General features: G+C 52.5%; 1 protein-coding gene across 8 annotated transcripts in view; it reads right to left on the reverse strand.

Moving 5' to 3' along the window:
* CUX1 (cut like homeobox 1) overlaps window positions 1-26,815 on the reverse strand; it is a 463,251-nt gene that overhangs the window by 11,310 nt on the left and 425,126 nt on the right. For 5 of the 8 annotated variants that reach the window (XM_078355583.1, XM_078355578.1, XM_035280569.3 and 2 more), the window contains one exon: window positions 21,382-22,186. The exons of the other annotated variants lie outside the window; for them this stretch is intronic. In XM_078355583.1, coding sequence (XP_078211709.1) covers window positions 21,520-22,186 — 667 coding nt within the window. In that variant the 3' untranslated portion in view covers window positions 21,382-21,519. Of the gene's footprint in view, window positions 1-21,381; window positions 22,187-26,815 lie in introns of those variants that run through there. 8 annotated transcript variants of the gene reach the window in all.

A 26,815-nucleotide genomic window follows, 5' to 3' on the forward strand; every position in this document is an offset into this window, starting at 1 on the left:
GAAGCAGGGCTGTCTGGATGCCATGAGAGCGCTGGCTATTCCCTCCCCACTTGCAGCTGCCTAGAAGACCCCATTAGATCTAGGGCCTCCTCCTCCAGGAAGCCTTCCCTGACTGTCAGAGGCACTCCTAGCCCCAAGCACTCTCTGGATGGGTGAAATCCTCTGGGTAGGGGAAGAAGCTCGAGTCAGGGATTTAGGAAACCGGTGCAATGTGGCTCTGCCTCTGGCCATCTGGAGGGCCTGGCCAGCCCCTTTCCCTCTCTGGGCCTCACTTTGCTTGTCATGCAGGACAAGCAGGCTCAAGTTGCTTCCAGGGCTGATGCTCTGAGATACTGTCCGGAGGGAAGCCTGGGGTAGGAGAGGCAGAGAAAGCTGTGGGGGGAGGTGTGCAGTGAGGGTGCATAGGGGGTCCCACCTCTGGGCTGACAGCAAAGCTGCTTGGTCCCTCCCCCAACAGAGGGTCCAGCTGCAGTGCTGAGAGCGGGCTGGCCCCCGAGGAGTCCCCCCAACCCCAGCCCTGTCTCTCTCTACTCCCTTCCAGGTGCCAGGGTCATCTTTATAACAAAGCACCCAACTGTGACTTTCCTGCCCTGCAGGAGGGTGGGAGGTGTCTGGGAAGGCCCCCAGACCCGAGCATGCATTGCCAGGCAGACATCAGTGGCCTCAGAGCAGGGCAGCCCTGAGGTTGAGGTCTGGCCCTCTTGCTGGTGGACTGTGCAACTCAGGGCTGCTGGATTCCCCCTTTCTTGTCCCCGTTTGTAACATGGTGACAACAAACTGTGCTCAGGGTGAGCTGTCGGGGCTGCAGAGAGGGCGACCGAGGCATGAGACCCAGGACGCTGTCCTTCGGGGTAGGCTGTGCGGCCGCCAGGGGGCACTGTGGCCTCAGAAATGCACAAAGGCTGTAGGCAGTGGGCAGTGCCGGGGGCGGCGGCGAGGGGGAATGGTCCGTGCGCCCTCCTCTGGACTCAGCCCTGACTGCACGGCACGCTGACCGGCTGTCCCAGCTCAGCGTCCTGGGCCAGGATGGGGCAACCCAGCCTTACCCACACATGCTCCTGGGCTCTCACTGCATACCAAGCCCTTATAGGTGGGTCAGAAAGACAGTCCACATTTTACAGTCAAAGAACAGAGGCTTCCCGACCTGGGACCAAACCCAAGGCGTCCACCCCCAGCTCTGTCTAAGCCATTCCTCACACCAGAGTCTCACCTCGTTCAGCCCCCAGATGAATTTATTTTATTTTATTTTTTTGAGACAGAGTCTCATCTGTCAGCCAGGCTGGAGTGCAGTGGCGCGATCTCTGCTCACTACAACCTCTGCGTCCTGAGTTAAAGCGATTTTCCTGCCTCAACCTCCCGAGTAGCTGGGATTACAGGTGCACACCACCACGCCCGGCTAATTTTTGTAGTTTTAGTAGAGATGGGGTTTCGTCATGTTGTCCAGTCTGGTCTCAAACTCCCAACCTCAAGTGATCTCCCCGCCTCAGCCTCCCAAAGTGCTGGGGTTACAGGCGTGAGCCGCTGTGCTGGACCCCCGAATGGATTTCTTCCTTCAGACATTCACTGAGCCCTTGGGTACCTGGCAGGCAGGTGCTATCTGTGGGAGTGAGGAGGGTATGAGGGAAGAGGCAGGACCTGAGGGCGGGACCAGGCCTTGGAGGGAGGACTTGGTGGGGGGCAGGGTTGGGGGCTGGCCCTGGGCCACCTGCAGGGGCTTTAAGCACACCCCAAAGGGGAGAGGTCCAGAGGTACTACAAATGGCATGACCTCCTGGCCTGAGTGTAGCGTCCTTGGGCCCCGGCCTCTGGGATGGGATGCTGTCCACCTCCCCTCCTAAGCCACGCATGTCTGGGAGGGGAGGTAGACAGCAGTTGTGAGATGTAGGGAGAGGAAACCACCAGAAAGCTAATGGAAACTTGGGTCACATTAATAGAGGTGAAGGGCCTGGACCACGGGAGGGGATGCTTCAGTCTGGGAGAAGCACCAACAAGGCTCAAGTAAGCCACCTTTCACCTCAGGGATGAGGGCCTGGGGGACAGAGAGGGCTGAGATGGGGAACCTTTGGAGAGGTGACTTTTGCCCAGCCAGAGTGAGCCTTGGTCCCTGGAGGTGTGCGCCTGGCAAGAGGGGTGAATAAAAAGCTGCTGAGATGATTCCTCATACTGCCTGTTTTATCTGCCCCCCTTCTGTGGCCACCCCAGTGTGGTCTCGGTCAGGTCCCTGGGGTGGGAGCGACTTGCAGCTCCCAGCGCCGTCTGTGGGCACCAGGGAGATGACGGGGTGCGTGGGCCTGGTCCTTGGGCACTGCAGGGGTGGGCACACGGTCCCGCCGCACATACATGTGACATTTCTGTGCAGGTGTGAGCGCCCTGGCTGCCCACCCTCTGTCCTAGGCTGCCTCAGTTCCCAGCTGGTGGCCCAGTATCCTGGCAAGGGCCCGTGGGTTAATTCCGGCCATTGCTGCTGCTGCAGATGCTCTGGGCACTGGGTTAGCTCCTGAGGGGATCTTGGGGTGCAGGGCTGAGTGGTTGGGGGAGGCCATCCCTGAAGAGGTGGCCTGGGTGACAGGAGTGCAGGCTGGTTGCACAGGTGGCAGAAATGGGTGGTGGCTGCTCATGAGGCAGAGAGAACAGGCTGAGTAAGACGGGGCAGCAGAGGTTGGAAGGCAGTGAGGCTAGGGGAAGGCTCTGGGTGGGTGGGGGGGCGGGTGTGTACAGGGAACACTTGTAATCTACAGGGGACAGGATCTGGACACTGTCCCAGAGTCCAACTGGGTCCCAACGGCAGCCGGAGCTGTGCTTTGAAACTTGTCACTCCATGCTGGGAGGACACAAAGGCCAGGAGACTGGCTGTGCAGGCTTCCCCGAGAGAGGGACCTTACTTAGAGGTACTGAGAGGACAGGGCCTCACCTGCCACGGGATGGTCCCCTCCCCGCACTGCTGCCTCACCCTGCCACCTCTGCTGGAGGCTGGAACATGCAGGTGGGGAAGTGGGGGGCTCACATCTCCGGGTTGCATTGAGGCTGCAGTGAGCCGAGATGGCACCATTGCATTCCAACCTGGGTGAACAGGTGACATCAAGTGGCCACTTAATGACGACGCCCTCCCCTCACTCAGCCTCTCTGTAGCTTCCGACCCCCGACCCTCCTTACTCATCCTCTGCACCTGGGCACCTTCCCTTGCGTCTTCCTGGTTTCTCCCCTGCCCTCGCCGCCTCTTCTCAGGGTCTTGGCAGGACCCCCCTTTGTGGGTCACTCTGAGAGGTTCTGGCTGCACTCACACAACAGCACTCTCTCTGGACTTGTCCACCACCCCTGATTTTCTGAATTAGCCATTCTTGTATCACTATAGAGAAATGCCTGAGGCCGGGCAATTTATCGAGGAAAGAGGTTTGTTTGGCTCATGGTTCTACAGGCTGTACTGGAAGCGTGGCGCTGGCCTTAGTTTGGGTTCTGGGCAGGTGTTGGACCTTTTACTTATGGCTGAAGGCAAAGTGGGAGCAGGTGTGAGATGTGGGGAGAACAGGAGGGAGAGAGAATGGGGGTTGGGGGCGCCTTAAACAACCAGATCCCTCTCTCAAAGACACCACCACGCCGTGAGGGATCTGCCTGTCCCCTAAACACCTCCCACCAGGACCCACTCCACTACATTATTACATTTAATGTAATAAATGGATTAATTACATTTCTTTCTTTTTATTTATTTATCTATTTTTTTTGAGACAGAGTCTTGCTCTGTCACCCAGGCTTGAGTGCAGTGGCATGATCTCAGCTCAGTGCAACCTCTACCTCCTGTGTTCAAGCAATTCTCCTGCCTCAGCCTCCCGAGTAGCTGAGACTACAGGCGCCCATGACTACACCCAGCTAATTTTTTTTGTATTTTAATAAAGACAGGTTTCATCGTGTTTGCCAGGATGGTCTCGATCTTCTGACCTCATGATCTGCCCGCCTCAGCCTCCCAAAGTGCTGGGATTATAGGCGTGAACCACCCTGCCCTGCCTTTTTTTTTTTTTAGACGTGTTTCAGTCTGTCACCCAGGCAGGAGTGTAGCTAATTCTTGGGAGGCCGAGGCGGGTGGATCACGAGGTTAAGAGATCGAGACCATTCTGGTCAACATGGTGAAACCCCGTCTCTACTAAAAATACAAAAATTAGCTGGGCATGGTGGCGCGTGCCTGTAATCCCAGCTACTCGGGAGGCTGAGGCAGAATTGCCTGAACCCAGGAGGCGGAGGTTGCGGTGAGCCGAGATCGCGCCATTGCACTCCAGCCTGGGTAACAAGAGCGAAACTCCCTCTCAAAAAAAAAAAAAAAAAAAAAATTAGTCAGACAGCAAGGCCAGTGGTGTCATACCCATGGTTTTCCTGAAGATGCAGGGGGCCCCTGTCTTTTCCTTTCTGAGACCGAGTTTCGCTCTTGTCACCCAGGCTGGAGTGCAATGGCGTGATCTCGGCTCACTGCAACCTCCGCCTCCTGGGTTCAAGCAATTCTCCTGCCTCAGCCTCCCGAGTAGCTGGGATTACAGGCATGCGCCACCGTGCCCAGCTAATTTTTGTATTTTTAGTAGAGATGTGGTTTCGCCATGTTGGCCAGGCTGGTCTCAAACTCCTGACCTCAGGAGGATCTACTCACCTCAGCCTCCTGAAGTGTTGGGATTACATGTGTGAGCCACTGCGGCTGGCCATCCCGGTCTTATTAAATCACTTGCTGGCCAGGTAGGAGTGGTGGAGACACTTAGTGAACACGCACTCTCTGCTTGGAGGACACTGAGGGGCCATGCTGGTTTCTCATCCACCCCTCCCTGCCTCTGCACCTGTAGATCCTGCAGGTAGCCACAGGTGACTGCCGAGCTCCCCAGCCGGCTCCCCATGCCTCTCACCCCTTCACAACGGTGTCTCCTGCGGCACCAGCTCTTGCTTCTCCCTTCACATGCATGCAGGCATGTTCGTTCTCCTAGCAGGTGTGTGCACATGCACATACACCCCTTCCCTTGACCCCCGCTCTGGCAAAACTCCTTGAAGAAGTCTCTTCCCAAGCGTCCAGTTCCGCTCCTCCAATTCCTCAAGCCCTTCCCATGTTGACTGCCCCCAACATGAACTGTCCTTGCCAAGGTCCCCAATGACCTCCGCACATTGCTGTGTCCTTGTTTTTCGGCTCTCATCTGAACTGCTGTGTTAGCAGCTGGTTTTCAGGTCACCGACCCTCCTGGGCCTCCTCCCCAGGCTGGCTGCTCAGTCCCTGTCTCCTTGGCTGGTCCTTGCCCTCCCCGCTAAGCTCCTTGCTGCTGCTGCTCAGAGACCGGCCACAGATGCCTCACTCTGCCCTCTCATCTGCTCTGGCCACCCAGGATGTCACTGACAAGCCAATGGCTCCCCAGGGTGGGACTACAGTCCACACCTCTCCCTGGATTTATCTTCTACTTGAACCTCTGCTGGTATTTCAACCTTAGTGGGTCTGAATTTCAGCCTGATCCTTTCCTCCCCAAGTCTGCATTCCCCAAGCCCAAGTGTGGACCCCCTGTAGCCCAGCCTCGGGAGGTAACATCTGCAGGGCTAGGCAGAGACCCTCTTCCCGGCCTGATCCAGCTCGCTGTGACCCTTCAGTGGCTCAGACCAAACCCCAGGAGGTAGCCTCACTCCTCTCCATCACTCCTGATACTGAATCTGTCTTAAGTCTCTCCTTCTTTTTTTTTTTTTTTTTTGAGACGGAGTCTCACTGTTGCCCAGACTGGAGTTCAGTGGTGTGATCTCAGCTCACTGCAACCTCCACCTCTTGGGTTCAAGTGATTCTCCTGCCTCAGCCTCAAAAGTAGCTGGGATTACAGGCATGAGCCACCATGCCTGGCTAATTTTTATATTTTTAGTAGAGATGGGGTTTCACCATGTTGGCCAGCCTGGTCTTGAACTCCTGACCTCAGGTGATCCACCCATTTCGGCCTCCCAAAGTGCTGGGATTATGGGTGTGAGCCACCGCGCCTGGCCACACAGTCTGTTTCTTATACGGGTTGCCCTGAGGAACCTTGGAGACAGTTCTTTCCCGTGGACATTCATGTGTCTGACCTCGTGCTGTCTCTGGTCTAGGCACCAGGTGCGTATCCAGGGTGCCTTTGGAGACCCCCGGGGTGTGACAGACAGGTCATCATGTCCATCCACACCAAGCGCAGAACCAGGAGGGTGTGATTGAGGCCGCATGCAGGGCCAAGTTCCCTGACCGCTAGGAGACCCACAGCACAGAGAAGCAGGCTTTGACCAAGTTCAACGCGGATGAAACGGATCGGACACAGTGGCTGAGAAGTGGCTCATCTGGGACACCTTGGGGTCAAATGTAGCCTCAGTTGGGGCCTCCTGGGTGAGTGGCAGGCCCTGTGCTTCTGAGGGCTTCCCCTGTGCTGACCCCTCCTTACTCACTCCTGCCAATAAATCCCACTTCTTGTTCCCCCAGCAGAACCACGACCCTCGGTTCGAACCCTCCAATGGCCCCCAGGTGACTCAGTAAAAAGCCAAAGCCTCTGCAACAGCCGACAAGGTCCCCATGCCCCTCCTCTCCCTGGTCTCTTTGATCTCATCACCTCCCACTTTTCCTCCTGGTCACAGTACTGTGGCCATGCTGGTTTTCAGGCACACTTGCACCACAAGATGAAGTTCTGCTCTATCACCCAGGCTGGAGCACAGTGGTGTGATCTCGGCTCATTGTAACCTCCGCCTCCTGGGTTCAAGAGATTCTCCTGCCTCAGCCTCCCGAATAGCTGGGACTACGGGAGCGTGCCACCACACTCAGCCAATTTTTGTATTTTTAGTACAGACGGGGTTTCACCATATTGGCCAGGCTGGTCTCGAACGCCTGACTTCGTGATCCACCTGCCTTGCGTCCCAAAGTGCTGGGATTACAGGTGTGAGCCTCCACGCCCAGCTATAAGAGACCTTTGAACTGGTGGCTCCACTGCCTAGCATGTCCTTCCCTCTGGAAGCCTGGACATCTGGAGGGCTCGCGCCCTCACCTCGGCTAGGACTGTTTAGAAGTTAACTTCTGTCTGGGAACCCGGGAAGGGGAGGTTGCAGTGAGCCAAGATTGCACCACTGTACTCCAGCCCGGGCAACAGTGCCTATAATCCAGCACTTTGGGAGGCTAAGGCGGGAGGATCGCTTGAGGCCAGGAATTAGAGACCAGCCTGGGCAACATAGCAAGACTTGGTCTCTACAAAAAATACAAAATTAGCCACAAGTGGTGACGTGGGCCTGTAGTCCCAGTTACTGGGGAGGCTGGGAGGATCACTTGAGCCCAAGAGTCAGAATCTGCAGTGAGCTATGATCACACCACTGCACTTCAGCCTGGGTGACAGAGTGAGACCCTGTCCAGAAAAAAAGTAAAAGATAATAACAAAGAAGTGAACTGTTAGGGAAGCCTACCCTGGCCACCCAATTTAAAACATTAACCCTTTTTGGCTGGGTGCAGTGGCTCACACCTGTAATCCCAGCACTACGGGAGGCTGAGGTGGGTGGATCACTTGAGGTCAGGAGTTTGATACCAGCATGGACAACATGATGAAACCCCTGTTTCTACTAAAAATAACAAAAATTACCAGGGCGTGATAGCATGTGCACCTGTAATCCCAGCTATTGGGAGGCTGAGGCAGGAGAATCACTTGAACCTGGGAGGTGGAGGTTGCAGTGAGCTGAGATTGCACCATTATTGAACTCCAGCCTGGGTGACAGAGCGGACTCCGTCTCCAAAAAAACAAAAACAAAACAAAAAACGTTACCCCTTTTCACTTGCTCTTCCCATCCTCATTTTTCTCCCATTAACATTGATCACCTTTGGAGCAACTGTCTAATTCACGCATCTATGACGTCTCCTGTGTGTCCCTCCTACGAGAAGAGGGAGCCTGGCAACATCACAGCAGCTCTGTGGAGCTCTCCCAGTTCCCTGGGTGGGTCCGTGCATGGAGGCCCCGGCCTCTGCCACCTCACAGGAACCAGTGATGGGCTGGGTAGACACCGGTAAGCTGCGTGTCCCCAAAGCTGGCATGCTGGGACCGTGGAGAGGAATAACACACCCCCAGGCAGCCACTCGGAGGGGCTTTTAAACAGGAGTGCACAGGACCACTGCGGACAATTCAGGTGCTCAGATAAATATCATCATGCCCGTCTGTGCACAACTGTGTATCCTCAGAGCATCAAATAAGAAACCTGGTCGGGCGTCGCGGCTCATGCCTGAAACCCAAGCACTTTGGGATCACTTGAGGTTAGGAGTTGCAGACACGGCTGGCCAACGTGGTAAAATCCTGTCTCTACTAAATAATAATAATAGGCTGGGTGCGGTGGCTCATGCCTGTAATCCCAGCACTTTGGGAGGCCGAGGCAGGTGGATCACGAGGTCAAGAGATCGAGACCATTCTGGTCAACATGGTGAAACCCCGTCTCTACTAAAAATACAAAAAAAAAAAAAATTAGCTGGGCATGGTGGCACGTGCCTGTAATCCCAGCTACTCAGGAGGCTGAGGCGGGAGAATTGCCTGAACCCAGGAGACGGAGGTTGCGGTGAGCTGAGATTGCGCCATTGCACTCCAGCCTGGGTAACAAGAGCGAAACTCTGTCTCAAAAAAATAAAAAAAAAAAAATAATAAAACCAATTAGCCAGATGTGGTGGCGGACACCTATAATCCCAGCTACTTGGGAGGCCAATGCAGGAGAATCGCCTGAACCCAGGAGGCAGAGGTTGCAGCAAGCTGAGATCGTGCCATTGCACTCCAGCCTGGACGACAGGGCCAGACTCCATCTCAAAAACAAAACAAAACGAAAGAAAAACAAATAAGGAGCCGGGCACAGTGGCTCACACCTGTAATCCCAGCCCTTTGGGAGGCCAAGGTGGGCGGATCACTTGAGGTCAGGAGTTCAGGACCAGCCTGGCCAACACAGTAAAACTCCATCTCTACGGAAAATACAAAAAATTATTTGTAGGGACATGGATGAACCTGGAAACCATCATTCTCAGCAAACTGACACAAGAACAGAAAATCAAACACCGCATGTTCTCACTCATAGGCGGGTGTTGAACAATGAGAACACATGGGCACAGGGAGGGGAGCATCGCACACTGGGGTCTGTCGGAGGGAAATAGGGGAGGGACAGCGGGGGGTGGGGAGTTGGGGAGAGACACCAGATATAGGTGATGGGGAGGAAGGCAGCAAATCACACTGCCATGTGTGTACCTATGCAACAATCTCCCATATTCTTCACATGTACCCCAAAACCTAAAATGCAATAATAAAAAAAAAATACAAAAAATTAGCCAGGCGTCATGGCATGTGCCTCTGATCCCAGTCACTCGGGAAGCTGAGGCAGAAGAACTGGTTGAACTCAGGAGACACAGGTTGCAGTGAGCCGAGATCGTGCCACTGCACTCCAGCCAAGGGAACAGAGACTCTGTCTCAAACAAAACAACAGCAAAGAACACAGTTCTGTTCAGGCCCATTTAGCGGCAGGGAAGGGAGGAAGCCCAAGGCTGAGCCATTTGATTGGAATGGGGGCGGCGCTCAATTGCAGTCAGACCATGAAATCTCACTCTTTTTCTGCCTCCGAAGCTGGTCTTGAAAAACCAGGTGCAACTGCAGTTTTGTTAATTAACTCTCACTTTAGAAGCACTTGGGGAGGCCGGGCACGGTGGCTCACTCCTATAATCCCAGCACTCTGGGAGGGCCAGGTGGGTGGATCTCCTGAGCTCAGGAGTTCAAGACCAGCCTAGACAACATGGTGAAACCCTGTCTCTACAAAAAACTAGACAGGCGTGGTGGTGCACACGTGTGGTCCCGGTACTTGGGAGGCTGAGGTAGGAGGGTTGCTTACCTCTGGGAGGAGGAGGTTATAGTGAGCCAAGATTGAGCCACTGCACTCCAGCCTGGGTGACAGCCTGAGACCCCATCTCAAAAAGACTTTCTGAGGAAAAAGAGTTTGAGCTAAGTGATTTTTTTTTTTAAATAACATTTATTTATTTATTTATTTTTTAGATTCGGGGTTTTGCTCTGTTGCCCAGGCTGAAGTGCAGTGGTGCCATCAAAGCTCACTGCAGGCTGGGCGCGGTGGCTCAAGCCTGTAATCCCAGCACTTTGGGAGGCCGAGGCGGGTGGATCACGAGGTCAAGAGATCGAGACCATCCTGGTCAACATGGTGAAACCCCGTCTCTACTAAAAATACAAAAAAAATTAGCTGGGCATGGTGGCGCGTGCCTGTAATCCCAGCTACTTGGGAGGCTGAGGCAGGAGAATTGCCTGAACCCAGGAGGCGGAGATTGCGGTGAGCCGAGATCGCGCCATTGCACTCCAGCCTGGGTAACAAGAGGGAAACAACGTCTCAAAAAACAAAAAAACAAAAAAACTCACTGCAGCCTTGAACTCCTGGGCACAAGCAATCCTCCTGCCTCATTCTCCAGAGTAGCTGGGACTACAGGTGCATGCCACCACACCCAGCTAACTTTTTATTTTTTGTAGAGATGGGGTCTCACTATGTTGCCCAGGCTGGTCTCAAACTCCTGGGCTCAAGCAATCCTCCTGCCTTGACCTCCCAAGTCAAGTGGTAGGCTTGGAATGACAGAAAATGAGCCACTGTGCACAGCTGTCCCTCCTTTCCTCCCTCCCTCCCTCTCTTTCTTTCCCTTTCCCTCCCTTCTTTCCTTCTCCTTCCTTCCTTCCCCTCTTTCTTTGCTTTCTTTCTTTCCTTTTTTCTTCCTTTAAAAACTTTTTTTTTTTTAAAAGACAGGGTTTCACCATGTTGGTCAGGCTGGTCTTGAACTCCTGACCTCAGGTGATCCGCCCGCCTTGGCCTCCAAAGTGCTCGGATTACAGGCGTGAGCTACCACGCCCGGCCTCTTCCTTTTTCTTTCTTTTTTTTTTTTTTTAACATTTCTCATCTAAATTTAATTAGCAGATCTTTAAATACGTGGGGGCATACTTAAACTAGCAAACGGGAAAACTAACCATGTTAGACTTAAGCCTGTCAAACATCAAACTGGCAGAGCTCCTAGGTTTTGTTTTTTTTCCTTGAGACTGAGTTTTGCTCTTGTCACCCGGGCTGGAGGGCAGTGGCACAATCTCGGCTCATTGCAACCTCCGCCTCTCGGGTTCAAGCGATTCTCCTCCCTTAGCATCCTATCTGGGATTACAGGTGCATGCCACCATGCCTGGCTAATTTTTGTATTTTTAGTAGAGACTGGGTTTCACCATGTTGGTCAGCCTGGTCTTGAACTCCTGACCTCAAGTGATCTGCCCATCTGAGCCTCCCACCTCAGCCTCCCAAAGTTCTGGGATTACGGGTGTGAGCCACCGTAACTGGCCAGCTCTTAGGGTTTTATGCAGTTCCCTCCTGTCTGAGGGGGCCGGCATTTGGGGCAACTCTCGAGGCATTTGGCCCTGGGTGGCTGCATTCAACGCGGGGCTGCCGAGGGCACCTGGCACTGGGAGGTGTCTCTATCCCATGCTCTGGGTTCTCCCACTGGAGGAAGGATTGAATCCAGTTTAATTCAGAGAGAGGCTTTCACTTCTGTATCACACGTGGGCGTTTCACAATCTGAAATCTCCAAATTAATACATGACCAAGTCATTCCCCACTTCCACTAGACACAAGTTGCGTGGAGGACGGTTCTTTCCCAACCCAGCAGGTCTCAAGACGAGCAACAGCCTCCGAGTCACAACTGCATGGAGAAGCCTACCAGCCACCTCTGCAGGGCTCTCCCCTCAATGTCCAGCCTGAGAGACGTGTAGAAAGAGACGCTTCTCAGTAGCCCCGGTGTCCCATTCGCCTCTTCCCGCCCACTCGCAAGCATTAGCTGGTGCCCCTTAGGAGTCAGGGGCACAGTGAGAGCCCCACACAGAAGGCTGAGGCCAGGCCATGGACCTGCTGTGGGCCACCCGGCAGAGGTGCCTGGCTGCACTCCTGGTCACCCGAGTGCCATCGATTGGGGCCGCCACCACCAGCCCAGTGCCGCACCAGTGCTGGCCACCATTCCTGGTCCCCCACAGCATGCCTGTGTGACAGGCCATGGTGCCTCCATTTCACAGACAGGGAAGCAGACGCCAGGGAGGGTAAGGGCTTGGGTCAAGGGTAGGCAGACAGAGCTGGTGACAACAGCAAGTAGGAACGCAGGCCCCAGTGGAGCCCTTCCTCTGAGCGAATGCAGACCCCAGGAGATCGGTGCCTGAGATCCCCACGCATCCCAGAGCCACATGGCTTTCTGTGTGTGTGCCCGGAAGCCACACGCCAGAGGACGCACAGATAGGCGTGCAGGGAGGGTGACCTCGGGAACAGCGATTCTCGGGGTGCCCTTTGGACCCAGAATGACAGTGTTTGCTGCTTGTCCTCAGGCCAGAGCACTTTAAATAAAAACAACCCACGCGTTCTTGTGTTTGTATAAAAGATATTTACTTCAATTATCACACCTAGGGTGCTAGTGAATAGTAATACATGGTGTGAGTTTCATACAGTGATATTGCTTCTCCGTATTATATAGGGACCGTTGTTCAGTGCTGAGAACAAACATTGCATGGCTAACCAAAGACAGAGGGACAACACCGAGGGGCCGACGGGTGCCTCCCCCACCCCCGCGCCAGCCAGTTCAACTTTGACTCTTAATGTAGAAAAACAAATAGCGAGAAAGAAAATGTTATCAGAGAGAAGTCACACAGCAACACAACAGAGGCATCTCAAAGCGATTTGTACAAAAAAAAAAAAAAAAAAAGACGCCTTTTTTTTTCTCTTTTTTCTTTTTTTGGTCAATTGGGTCTCTGCGAGGATTCGAGGAAAAAAAACCTGTGATTGTGAGGATGAACAAAGACGCTTGAGAAAGAGCTGAGACTTGGTGCGTTACAGAAAATATCAATACTGCTAAAACGTAAGACGTGACGAAACACGGGAGCGGGGGTGGGGCGGGGGAGCTGAGCTTATGAAGAGTTTTCCGGAAGATTCCGCCACCCTGCGAGTGCGTCTTGTGCTGACAGTAGTCTGGGCAGAAGCGTGGTGCTGCCCGCTCTCAAGGCAAGCAGCAAAGGGTTATTGCACAAACGCAAAGAACTGGGTCCTCTCATTCCATGGAAAGGGATGTGGGGGAAACCACCTTCTTCCTCCCCCCACTTTTACTTTTATAACAAGCTATCTCCAATGCTGTAAGAAACTGGGGTGAATTCTCACGTCTCCAAAATGCATGGCATTTTTCCCCCCAAGAGGTCTCAGATAGGGGAGGGGGACATGAGACGCCCGTTTTCTCAAGGGAAGAGGCAGAAGATGGCTAGAGAGAGAGAAATGCATAGAGTAATTAGAGAAAAATGAAAAAAAGAGAAAGCTTTCTGGGGAGATGGAGACCTTTGTTTCCGTAGAGGGTTTCTTTCAAAGAGAGAACAAAGTCAGGACCCCCCGGCGATTTTGGAGAAGGGGAGGTGACGGCCTGGAAAGAGGTGCCCCGCCCAGCTTCTCCTGCAGGTAAGCAGCGCCCTTGCCTTGGCCTGGGGGAAGGTTCCTTCTGCTGGGCCGGTGGGCTCCAGGCAGGCCATGTCACCTTCACACCCCATTGGCGAGCAACTGGGTGTCCTGCTTGGGGCCACTGCAAGCAATCTCCACACCCAACCGTCCTCCACACTGAACCACCTATGGGGGAAAGGGGCCCTGTGCCCGTGACCTCCTAGGTGAGCCCTCAAGCCACAGCTGGTACCACGGAACACTGTTGCTTTGAGAGATGGTTTTGACCAACTTTGTATGCGAGAAAACAACAACAATAAAACCAACCGAAACAGACCGACCCGCGCGGGCCTTGCCAGAAATCCCTCTCTCGCTGGGAGGTGACCTCTCGACCGGGCCACTGCGCCCTCTCTGAACTGGGCTGGCCGAAACTTCATGAACCCAGAAGTCTTACCAGAGGCTCTAGGAGGCTTTGGGGAACTGAACTTGGTTTTTCTAAGACTCCTCTGAAGCTCAGGCGAGTATCCTTCCACTCAGCACTCCCTTTACATGTTGGTAGGTTTTTGTTCATATTCTCGTTTAAAAAATTAGACACATAGAGACCGCCAGTTTTTGAGCGGCTACTCTGGAGACAGGTGTTTGATTTTACTGGGGAAACCCCCTCTGTCCCCCAGTCAGTCCCCCAGATGCCTTGGTTCTCTGGGGGGGATGGGGAGGAGAGGAAGGCAGAGGACAGTAACCACTAGAGTGACAGCAAAAAGCATTTATGACAACAAAACACAAAATAACAATACACTCCTGATAAGTACTTAAATGATTAACCTAATAATAAATAGAAGAGGATAGAAATAATTTTTTTTTTTCTCAAGGAAACATCCTTTTATAATCACCCTCACGCACGCCGGCAGGTCAGTAGCAGTCAGTCCATTTCAACAAGACAAGGTTAAGTGCTGGAAGGGACGGCTGTGGCCTCAGACACTGGGGAAGGCTCTGAGCTTCTGAATCACCGACACGCGCCATCCTGCCTCGCCAGGCCAGCGGCTCTGGCTAGAGCCTGTGGGCCCCGCACGCCCAGCTCAGTGGTCACCAAGAGGCAGACTGGGAGACTGGAAGGGGTGGGGGAGGCCTGTTTTCCCTTCGGTTTATGAACAAACAGAACTACAGTGAACAAACCCATTCATAACCTGAATCGTCCTGGTCTAAAGCTTACTTTGAGTTCATTTGGTGTGCAATATGTTACTTATTTTTTTTTAAAGAAGAAAAATGATTTCAATTGCACAGAGCTTTTACACATAGTCATCTATTTAAGTGCTTTCTGTTTAAAGCAAACCACAAAAAAAAAAAGGTGTGGGGGAAGGGATTATAAAACGAAAGCAGCTCCGTGCCACTTCAATGTGTCTTGCTGAACGGTGTCTTGTTTCACCAGCAGAAGTCCCAATGCTTCCGTACACACTGTGCTTCTGATTAATTTCCATAGGGATGTAGCCGTGACATTGGGATATAAGGCACCTTTCCTTTCTGATTACAGAAAGCTTGATACATAGCATATAGCATATTTTTGTGGTACGAATTAAAGCCTAACACTACAGAAATTACAGTAACGCAGACTAATGCTTTCTTAACATTACTGGGTAAACTAAAAGGACTCATGAAAAGCAACTCAAAGGCATCTTAAGAGTTTAAGAATGGGGTGGGGTGGGGAAGTGCACATTTATACATGGCCAAATGTCTTTCTCTCTTTCAGCCTTTTTTTTTTTCAGGATTTTTCGCCTACAATGCCCAACTTTTAAAGTTAGCATTTTGGAGGAGTCTAGGCGCTTTGGAAATGTCTCGTTAAAGCTAAATGTCACTTCATCCAAAAATGAAAACTCGAGATGATGCCATGGATGGCGTGGACACGGTTATCTTTGGAGGGGAGGTGGTGGTAGGAGAGGCCTGGGAAGGAGGGGGCCATTTTTGGAAGTTGGGGAGACAGGAGGAAATTGCATTTCCTTCTACTCCGTTGACCTGGCGGGGAGGTGCACAGGCTGCTGGGGCCTCTGGGATGGGGAAGACTGGGCTGGGGGGCTGGAAGTAGGGTGGGGCTGTTTACGCTCTGCTACCCACACCCACTCCTCTTCTGTCCCGATTAAGCCTAGGGGTTGTGGACTTAACTACAGCCCATCTCTAAGGGTTTCCTAGACTTTATTGGGCACTTGCTTTCTCTTTTCCCTTGTAGTTTTCATCTACAAAAAGTCAAAACCTGATGGAAATAGAAATAAAATCGTCAGACTGGACCATTCCCTTAGCGTTTGAGTGTGCTGGCCACACTGGCCTTCAGTACACGCTGAGATCCAACCACGTCACCCTGGCCTCAGGTCACCACCTTGCCACTCAGGGCATAAGCCCTACCCTCGTGGTCACAAAGGCGTCCCTAATGTCATCGATGCCCGGGTGAAACCACAGAAGCCCTGGGGGTGGAGGGGGGGGTTTCTAAATGTCAGCTTTGGCTGGTCCCTGCCCACGCACAGGATGCTGTCCCAATCCCTAGGCCTTCCTTGCAAATTCTCTCCAGCAGGGGAACACTTTGGCCCCCCCAGACTGGACAGACTCACATCCAACCAGCGGCCCAGGAGCTGGTTTTCTTCGGTGCTGGATGGGAACTGGCCTATTCTTTTGAGATAAGAGGGCGATGCAAGGCTGGAGGAAGCCATCTATCCTTTTCCGCCTTTGAGATGTTTGCTGTTTTAAAGGAGCGTTCGCAGTGACAGAGAGCATGCCAGAGACAACAGACGCCCAAGAGCTACAGCACTCCCCGAAGCCAGCTGGGAATCTTGGGACGTGTCCTCATGTGGCCACACTGCGGCAGCCCGGGGCAAGGAAAATGGCCATGATGGATCCAAACAGCTGAACAGGAGTGGGCAGAAAGAACAGGCGCACAAAAGACAAGACCCTCGGAGGCCCAAGACCATGGGCTGCCTGCAAATGAAACAGCTGCTGGAGCTTCAGGAACAGGTGGAAATCAAGAGAGAAATCCATGCGTCTTACAGGGCACAGCTGTCTGTCTGTTGCACTCACAAAGGGAGAGACATACAAGCCGGCCCGCCGGCAGAGGGATGCTCCTGTCGGCCCCACTGGTAGCTTTTCCGCCCCCTCCAGCCCACCTGCCTCACAGTTCTGCGGGGCGTGGTTCTGGGTGATATCAGAGGGAGAACAAAGGTTAGTGAGGTAGAAGGGACAGTGAGGAGTGTGAAGAGGGAGGACATCCGGGTAGGGACAGGGCCTCCTGGGCAGCAGAGGAGCCAAACCTCCAGCCTAAAGTACTGCAGCCAACAGCCCAGCCCAGCATGCTCACCGCACGTGCCTGTGTTGCTCCATTTCTCCCGGTACAAGTTGGGATGAGTAAGATCTATGGACTTTTGTTTTTCCTGGCCTGCCAAGAAGTGGCTGTCATAGTGCATTTAAGGCAAAGGCTGTCGTCCCTCGGTTCAAAATCCTGTAAGTCACTATCTCTTGCTTTTCTTTGTGTGACTTCCAGAAGGACGCGTGTCTGTTCCCCCGCTCTATTTTTCAGTGAGATTTACTTTGCTAAAATCAGAAGAATGAAAAACATTGCATAGAGTCAACGGATCACCCCTGTATCAGAGGACATGCGTGCAGGGGCAAAGCTGTCCGGTCCGACCTTCGTTGAGAAGGCACCTGCCCGTGACAGAGCTCACCTGGGGACTCTGGTTCCCCTTTTTTAGGGCCTGGCTGTGGCATGATCTTAAAGTAGTCAGTCAAGGCCCACAGTGCTCTCTCCGAATTAGAGTACAGCCTGCGTAAACTGGCCATGAGCTGCACACTTGATGTTGGCCCTGGCCAAGGAGAGAGATGGGGTATGAGAGCTGGCCACCTGGGCTTGGGCAGTGGCCAGAAAGAAACATTTAACCCAGAGCTCGGCTGCACTCTGGGCCGAGCAAACCTGAACGTCCACATCAGACAGGATGGTTTGTCAATGGGAAGAAAACAAAGATGCTGACAGGAAGAAAACTGAGCAGGGAGGCATTTGTACTTTGGAGGTACAAGGGATCTGCCCCAAGGAGGCTGTCAGCTGGTATCTTTTGCCTCAATTACTTGCATAGACAAAGTAGCATGGTTTGATGGTGGGTGCCTACGAGCCAGGATCCTGGCATTTCTGAGTTCTCCCAAGCACGCATCCCTGGGCTGTCTGCCCTGATCCTGCCCCAGGAGACGCTTAGAAGCTGCCTCATGCCAAGATGCCTCCTAAGATCGTCTAGAAGAATCTAGCTGAGCTGAGCTCCATGGCTCTGATAATCCTTTCTAAAGAGATGTCTGGTGGGCAGAAACCGCAGAGGTCTTCACGGATACAGAAGTTCAAGAGGAGGCTCCCTGGGGGCTGGGGGAGGAGGAGAGAAGCCTCCTCTGGGGTGGAAGTGAGTTGGGCACAGGTCTAGGACAGAACTCACACACCTGCCATCTTGGGTACCATAAGGGAGCTTGGGTGGGAATCCTGGGTCAAGAGGCTAAACGCAAACACTGATTTTATGCCGAGCCTCTGCTTAGCCAGCTAAGTTAATGGCAAAAGCCTTAAGTTATGAACACTGCCTCCAATTAACAAAAAGAATCCATTTAAAATGGCATAATGGAGCTTGTAATTAAGTGTTAGTGTTTTATATGGAACAGTTTCCCCCAGGGGAGAGGTACAAATCAGCTTTTTAAACTCACAGAGCGTGAAGAGGAAGGGGGTCGGCTGCCTGCGGGGGCCACTGCTTGGAACGCCAGCCTGCTGAAGGGGAGCCGCAACGAGCGAGCGGACACTGTTCAAGGCACTTGAATACTGCTTAGCAAGATGAGAGATGAACCCTTAGACTCCGACTGAGGGGCCCAACAGGAGGGAGGCGCTGCTTCCCTGGCCACAGATTGCTGTATTATTTTAGTGGCAGCTCTTCGAAGTATTACAGACAGTGCTAGCTTAACATCAAAGATCGTAAGGTCGGGATCTCCATGTTTGTTTTTAAAAATAAATAATAGAGGAAAAAAATACCCCAAACTGCAGGCAAAACGTAACCAACGGATTGTATCCGGCACCCAGATGTAAGCCTGGCAAAAAAAAAAAAAAAAAAAAAAAAAGACAATGGGAACCAACAGTAACCTAGTTAAGAATTAAAAAGAGAAAAATAAAAAAGAGAAGACAACAAATGTGTAAATTGCTTGGGAGGCCAAAATGACTGCCTTTTACACTGTCAGTTTGGCCACTGGAATGGACAGATCCACATACTTGTCAATTTCCTCAGATTTAACACCTCTGTAAATAACAGTCATGCCTTTAAAACTAAGAGCCCTAGCCTACTGTTTCCTGTGAACTTCTTGCTTTCCATTCTCATGAAAATCAGATGATATTTAGAGATTCATCACCCGTGATGACAAAAGTCCCTTGAGGTTTCTGTGGAGACACCACAGTGGCCAGGGCTCCGCTACTCACTGTCCCGAGGGTCACTGGTGTGAGCTCTCTCCTCTCAGTGCACCTGAATTGAGCCAGATATTGACCTGTGTCCCCTTAAGCTCCTCCAATTTTGAATTCTCTTTTTCCTGAACCAGATTTCAAGTTCAGAAATGATACCCCCGTCAAAAGCCAAACAAGCGGCCTGCCTCCCAGCCCCCTAGAGCCTTCTGAACACTTCTTATTCATGAAAAGGCATTGTCTTTAGTGTAGTGACTCTCAAAAACTGGTGAAAACGTGAACTAAGTGCTGCAGCTGCAGGTTAAAAAGACTCTAAATGAAATAATCTCTAAAACATCATGCAAGAAACGTGGTTTCACATCTTACAAAGTCCTACAAGGTAATTAACAAGCACACGGAGGTGGAACAGCCAGAGCATACCTTTAAAATTATAACTCCCTCCCACCCCCCAAATTAAAAAAAAAGTAATATTAATTAAACTTAAGAAATAATGAATGCACCATTAAAATGTCATCCAAAGATGTTGACCTAAGACAAAGGTTTCAATGATACACAATACGGTCAAAAAGTTTTCAATCGGTAATATACAGTATGACAACTACATCTTGTAAATTATACCCAATACTGCCGGCAGTCTATCCCTCTAAAGAATATTTGCCCCTTTCATCCCTTCCTAACAATCAGATAATAAAATACAGCACCTATAAATAAGCAAAAAAAAATATATATATATACTGAAATCATCTATTGTTAGTTTAAAGATATGGCAATAAAGGAGTCTAAATTAGCAAACTTGTAGAAGCCATAACTGATAAAACAGCTTATTGAAAAAGGTGGCAGTAATGCACTCTACGTGTGCACAGGTAATTAAGAAAATACACAGACGTATAAAATTGCACACACGCACACGCACACACACTCTCATCCGCCTCTATTCTCACGCATATACACATAGACAAGGGAGGAGTCAGAGACAAGTTAGACTTTCAATGTGTACTTAGACTGCCCTAAAACTGTGCATAAAAGAACTTTCTAAGAGGCGAAATGAATGCAGGGCAAATGGTTGGTCTGGAAGTTGAGCATCCACGTTTTGGTGTGAATTTGGGCCATTTCTACAGGGATGGGAATGGGGAGCCCAGACTGCCACGTTCTCTCTCCCGCAGAGAAAGGAAGTTTCCCACGAGTTCAACAGGGTCATCAGTGCTTGTGGTGGGAAGAAAAAGGGAAAGAGAGAGAGTGCGAGTGCAAGCCCTGCCCAGGCCTGGGGAGCGTCTTCCCCTGGGAGGGCTCAGTTCATCAGGTGCCCAGGAGAGTGGTGTGAGGGGAGGTGCCTTTTGTGCCAGAGAGAGATCCGCAGACTGCTATCTACGTGGGGACCGGCCTGCCTGTCTGGCCTTGGAACTGCCTGCTGCGCCGGCCTGAACTACCCTCTCCTTCTTTCTTTCAATGCTCGCACACCTGCAGACGCACAGACGGACTGAGACACCATAAATTAAACAAAATTAACAGGTACATGCTACAGTTCTAACTTGTCTCCTAAACCTCCAAGATATGAGGTCTGATCAGCGTGCTCTGCGGTTAGAGGTTAAAAAGCAGATTATAAAATACCTAGATTCGGATCTTTTCTTCTTCTTCTTCTTCTTTTTTTTTTTTTTTTTTCTGTCCTGATTTGGCCTAGAATGGAGTGTATTAAACAAACCCTGGTCTGCAAAACCCAGGGTCAGTTAAAGCTATCCGTTGATGTGCACTACACGTCAGGGTTCTATTCACGTACAAGAAAACACTATATGTCAGCTACCACAAAATCAGAGTTTCCTGATGTGACGTCTTCTTTTTCTTAAAAAATATGTGGAGTAAATGTGTTTTATTTTAATTCAAAGTTTCAAACGACATTTCTTTTCTTGAAAATATTTAGGAATCCAAACTAGTGTGTTTAGAGTCGTTTTGACTGTGCAATCTCTTAGTGGCAACTGAACAGCTACAAAAACTTTCTTTTTTAATTTTTCTGAAAAATCCCACGCCCCCCCCCCCTTTTTCCTGGTTTAAGAAGATAATAGTGTATTATCGCTCTGAAGCCATTAGATGGCAGATAAAAAGCCCCCTTTTAATATGTGGGTTTGATTTTTTTTTTTTTTTTAAAGCCCACACGGAACAGGAGGACACAAGGCAAAGCTGTAAGAGTTATTCCCGAAGCTGTGGAAATCACTTAGGGCAATAAAAAAAACACTTCAGGGTACAAAAAAGCTCGACCACACATTTCTGTTTTCTTCCTTGAAAACACGACATAGATTGGGCTTAATGCTCCTTTGTTTTCTATATGCACCTTGGCCTATGGCGATTTTGCCCTGTGGCCCGCAGGGCGGTAAGTGCGCGACGCGGTCCGGGCCGCGGGCTGGGTCTGGGCCGTGGGGTCGGTGGAGGCCGCGGGGTCGGCCCAGGCCTTGGGCTTGGATCTGGACCTCGGGGTCGGTGCAGGCTGTGGACCGTGGGCTGGGTCTGGGCCGCGGGCTCAGGTCTGGCCCCGGGGTGGGTGCGGACCGCGGGTCGAGCCCGGGCCACGGTGCCCGCGGCGCGTGCCCCGTCGGGCCCGTCCAGGCCTTCGCGGCGCGGCCCAGCTGCCCGCCCCGGGGCCGCGGCCCCTCAGAACTCCCATTCGATCGGCTCCTCCCGGCTGGCGGCCTTCTCCAGGCGGTGGATGATGCTGTTCAAGTTCGCCGCCTTCTTCTTGCGCAGGGGGTTGTCGCGCGAGTCCCGGGCGCCCGCGGCCTCGGGGAGGCCGAAGAGGCTCTGCAGCGAGCTGGGCCTGCGGGGGGCGCTGCTGCCGCCGCCGCCGCTGCTGCTGCTGCTGCTGCTGCTGCCGCTGCCGGGCGGCGGCGCGGAGCTCGGGGCCGCGGGGCCCTCGCCGGGCGGGGCGGCGGCTGAGGTAGCGGCGTCCTCGGGGGCCGCGGGCGCGGCGGTGGCGGTGGCGGTGGCGGTGGCGGGGCTGGGCAGGGGCTCCGGGCCGTCCGCGGGGCCTCCCTCGTGGTCGTCGTCGCGGGCGTCGTCCGGGCCCGGGGTCCCCGAGGGCAGCGGCTCCGTCTGCTCCGCCGGCCGCGGCGCCTCCTCCCGCTCCGCCTCTCCCTGAGACTTGGGCTCCTCAGTGTCGGCGCTGCCCGGGCCCTCGGGGGCCTCCACGCCGTCGCAGCTGTCGCCCTCCGAGCTAGGCGCTGCCCGGCCGCTGCGGGCCGAGGGGGAGTCGCTGGCGCCCGCCTGGCCCTGGCTCCCGGCCTGAATTTCCTCAATGAACAGTTCTCTGCGGATCCGAGACCTACGAGACACAAGCAGCGGGGCCGTGAAGCGGGGGCGCCGCTGGGGACAGGGCCTCTGGCACCGCCGCGACCAGACCCCCCTCTCCCGGGCTTCCGCTGCCTCCAGCCTGGAGGCCCCTCCTGCCTCTACAGCGACCCTTGGGCCACCGGGCAACCACTCTCCGGAGTCACTGCCCCCGGGCTGTGCCGGGAGCCCACAAGCTGAGCCTCTGAGTGAGCCATCCCCGGGGTGGGACACCACTCCCCTCTTCTCCACTGCGACAAAGCGCCACCGGCATTTATTTAAGACAGAATTTCGCTCCTGTTGCCCACGTGGAGTGCGGTGGCGCGACCTCGGCTCACTGCAACCTCCCTCTGCCGGGTTCAAGCGATTCTCCTGCCTCAGCCTCCTGAGCAGCTGGGATTACAGGCGCGCACCACCACATTCGGCTAATTTTTGCATTTTTAGTAGAGATGGGGTTTCGCCACGTTGGTCAGGCTGGTCTCAAACTCCTGACCTCAGGTGATCCTCCCTCCTCCTCAGCTTCCTAAGGTGCTGGGATGACAGGTATGAGCCACTGCACCTGGCCACTTATTTTTCAAAAACCTTTTTGAAACAAGGTCTGGCTCTGTCACCCTGGCTGAGGGCAGTGGTGCCATCACAGCTCACCATAGCCTCTAACTACTGGGCTCGTGATCCTCCCATCTCAGTCTCCCGAGTAGCTGCTAGGACCAGAAGTGTGTCACTATGCTTGCGAATGTTTAAGTTTTGTATAGAGATTTTTTTGCCCAGGCTGGTCTGGAGGCTCCTGGGCTCAAGCAGTCTTCCTGCCTGGGCCTCCTCAAGTGCTGGGATTACAGGCATGAGCCACCACTTCTGGCCAGGGCTCTTACTGAATGGCACTTCCTCCATCCCATCCCACCCGCTCCAACTAGACGGAGAAAGGCAAGGTCCCATTCATTCTTTGCACACTCCGGCCCTGCACTGGTGCCTGGCGTGCAGTCATGAAGGCTGGCTGAATTCACCAATGAAACTGCTCGCTGACCGCTGGACCCTCACCAGGACTTCAGGAGACAGAACCAATTATTGGACCAAGTGACAGTTTTAATTTCTGAGCCACAGAAGGTCAGGTTGGTTGGGGGCTTGTACAGGGTAGGGTGGAATTCCACCAAAGTCTGTATTTTCTCCTTTTCTCTTTTTCTTATTTTACTCAAAGGCAGTGTCTTGCTCTGTCTCAGCAGACAGATAGCTATGTTATCATAGCTCCCTGCAGCCTCCACTTTCTGGGTTCAGGTGATCCTCCTGCCTCAGCCTCCTGAGTAGCTAGGACCACAGGTGTGTGCCACTGTGCCTGGCTAATTTTTTAAATTTTGTAGGGAGAGGGTCTCATGATTTTTCTCAGGCTGGAGTGCAGGGGTACAATCATAGTTTACTGCAACCTCGTCCTCCTGGGCTGAAGTGATCCTCCTGCCTTGGCCTCCCAGAGTATTGCTATTACAGGTATAAGCCACCAAGCCCAGCCAATAAGGCTTTCTGAGGCCAGGTGTGGTGGCTCACACCTGTAATCCCAGCACTTTGGGAGGCTGAGGAGGGCAGACTGCTTGATGCCCAGCATTTGAGACCAGCCTGGCCAACATGGTGAAATCCTGTCTCTACTAACAATAACAAAACTTAGCTGGGCATGGAGGGGCACACCTGTAATCCCAGCAACTCAGGAGGCTGAGGCAGGAGAATCGCTTGAACCTGGGAGGCAGAGTTTACAGTGAGCTGAGACTGTGCGACTGCACTCCAGTCTGGGTGACAGAGCAAGACCCTGTCTCAGGGAAAAAAAAAACAAAAACGTTTTCTGGGTGCCTACTCTGTGCTGGGCCCTGTGCTGGCTGTGGGGTCTCCCCTGGGGAGGATTCCACTGTAGCTCAGCCCAGGGTGTCAGACTCTGGCGGGGTGCAAGGGATTGTGAATCTGCTGTGTAGTTCTTTGGTTCCTGTGTGCAATGAGTGAGGAACCTTGTCCTGAAAGGTTTCTGAGCTCTGGTTCAGAAAGGAAAAGTTCTGAGAAGCCCCTCAGAGGTTCTAAGGTGTCTTAAGTCTTTCCCCCTTCCCGGGGGCTATTTTGGGAGCTGGGGAAATGGTGGTTTCTGTGAATAGGTTCCTGGACTCTGTGGCTTTCAAGCTCCTTGGCAGAGAGACTGCTAGTTGGGGTGAAACCCTCCACCCCACCCACTTTGGTGGGGGAGGTGGGAAGCTAGATGGGTAGTGAAGGTTTGGTCCCAGCCAGACCCAAAACAAGAGTATAGGCGTTTTGGAAGCAGGCACACCTGGGTTGGCTGCTTACTAACTGTGCACCTTGCACAAGTTGGTTAACCTCATAGGGATGGCACTCTATGAGAAACAAGAAAACTTCAGTCTTCTTTTTTTTTTTTTTTTGAGAGAGAGTCTCACTCTGTTGCCCAGGCTGGAGTGGAGTAGCATGATCTCACCTCACTGCAACCTCTGCCTCCTGGGTTCAAGCAATATTCCTGCCTCAGCCTCCTGAGTAGCTGGGATCACATGGTGCCTGTCACCATGTCTGGCTAATTTTTTGTATTTTTGGTAGAGACGTGGTTTCACTATGTTGGGCAGGCTGGTCTTGAATGCCTGACCTCGTGATCCATCCGCCTCGGCCTCCCAAAGTGCTGGGATTCAGGTGTGAGCCACTGTGCCCAGCCTTGTTTTTTTTTGAGACAGAGTCTCATTCTGTCGCCAGGCTGGAGTGCAGTGGTATGATGTTGGCTTACTGCAACCTCCACCTCCTGGGTTCAAATGATTCTCCTGCTTCAGCCTCCTGAACTGGGACTATAGGCATGTGCCACCACACTTGTCTAATTTTTTGTATTTTAGTAGAGACCGGGTTTCACCATGTTGGCCAGGCTGGTCTTGAACTCCTGACCTCAGGTGATCCACCCGTCTCAGCCTTCCCAAGTGCTGGAATTACAGGCTGTGCCCAGCCTAGCCTGAGATACTTCTATTTCCCTTTAGCCTGAGATATTCCTAATTCCCTTAAAGTGAACGGATAGGAAGAAATAAAACTTTGTTTTTTTTGAGGGAGCAAAAACTGACACCAAATGTTATTCCCCGAGGGTTCCACTGGGGCATGAGGAAAGAAAATCAGCTTTTCCTGTTCACCTCCCGAGAAAAGAATGTAAAAAACTACGTTCTTGGTTAGGGATTTAACACATCCAGTGTGCGGGAAGCTGCGGTGGGGAGGATGGCGGGCTGATCTGTATGAAGCATTTAGTGAAATAACCAAAACCTTGGAGAAAACAGTCAGTTTGCATCTCTGCTCTGCCCCTGGCCTGCTGGGTGGGTGGTTTTATTTTTTGAGACGGAGTTTCACTCTGTTGCCCAGCCTGGAGTGCAATGGTGTGATCTCTGCTCACTGCAACCTCCCCCTCCTGGGTTCAAGTGATTCTCCTGCCTCAGCCTCTGGAGTAGCTGGGTTTACAGGCATGCACCACCATACCTAGCTAATTTTTGCATTTTTAGTAGAGATGGGGTTTCTCCATGTTGGCCAGGTTGGTCTCAAAGTCTCGACCTCAGGTGATCCACCCACCTTGGTCTCCCAAAGTGCTAGGATTACAGGCATGAGCCACCATGCCCGGCCCTGCTGGGTCATCTTATACAAGCGACTTCATGCCAATACTGAACGCTCACTTCTCCTTCATTTATTTTTATTATTTTATTATTATTTTTTTTTTGGTAGAGACAGGGGCTCACTATGTTGCCTAGGCTGGTCTTGAACTCCTGGCCTCAAGCCATCCTCTTGCCTCCACCTCCCAATGTATAGGGGTTCTAGGCACGAGCCACTGAGCCCCGCCCTTCATTTCTCCTTCCACCTGTTTTGTTGCTTATAAAATTCTTCTCTACTCCAATCCGCCTTTCAAGACCCTGCTCATCTCAGACCTCGTCCATGACTTTTTCCAGATCTCTGCAGCTAAAACTCATCTCTTGGATCCCATGTTTGACTCAACCCAGCCTGCTTTGTTGAGGAGTTATTTTTGAAAGGAATTCATTTGTTAATTGTTCACACTAGATCCAGACCGGAGATTCATTTATTTCTTTGAGGCAGAGTCTCACTGTGTCACCCAGACTGGAGTGCAGCGGTGTGATCCTGGCTCACTGTAACCTCTGCCTCACAAGTTCAAGCGATTCTCCTGCCTCAGCCTCCTGAGCAGCTGGGGTTACAGGGACGCGTCACCACGTGAGGCTAATTTTTGTATTTTTAGTAGAGACGAGGTTTTGCCACGTTGGCCAGGCTGGTCTCGAACTCCTGACCTCAAGTGATTCACCTGCCTCGGGCCTCCCAAAGTGCTGGGATTGGGCTAGAGCCACTGCACCCGGCCTAGACCTGTAATTACTAAATTTTATGTACTAAGTTTTGAGGTCCTACTGGTATTCTTCTTCTTTCCCCGTCTCTATCTTTCCCACAAGTGTACCATTAAATCTGCTGGTGCTAAAATGCACAAAAGAGGCATCTCCACAGTGATACAGACTATACAGTGTGATGGGTATGGACTGGTTGTCAGAAGACCAGCAAGACGAGCAGCAAATGGAGGAACCCGAGGGGGTGTAACCTGGCCAGTAGGCAGTGGCTGCCCCACACCTAAGGC

This window comes from Callithrix jacchus, chromosome 2 (assembly GCF_049354715.1).
Source record: "Callithrix jacchus isolate 240 chromosome 2, calJac240_pri, whole genome shotgun sequence".
NCBI lineage: Eukaryota > Metazoa > Chordata > Mammalia > Primates > Cebidae > Callithrix > Callithrix jacchus.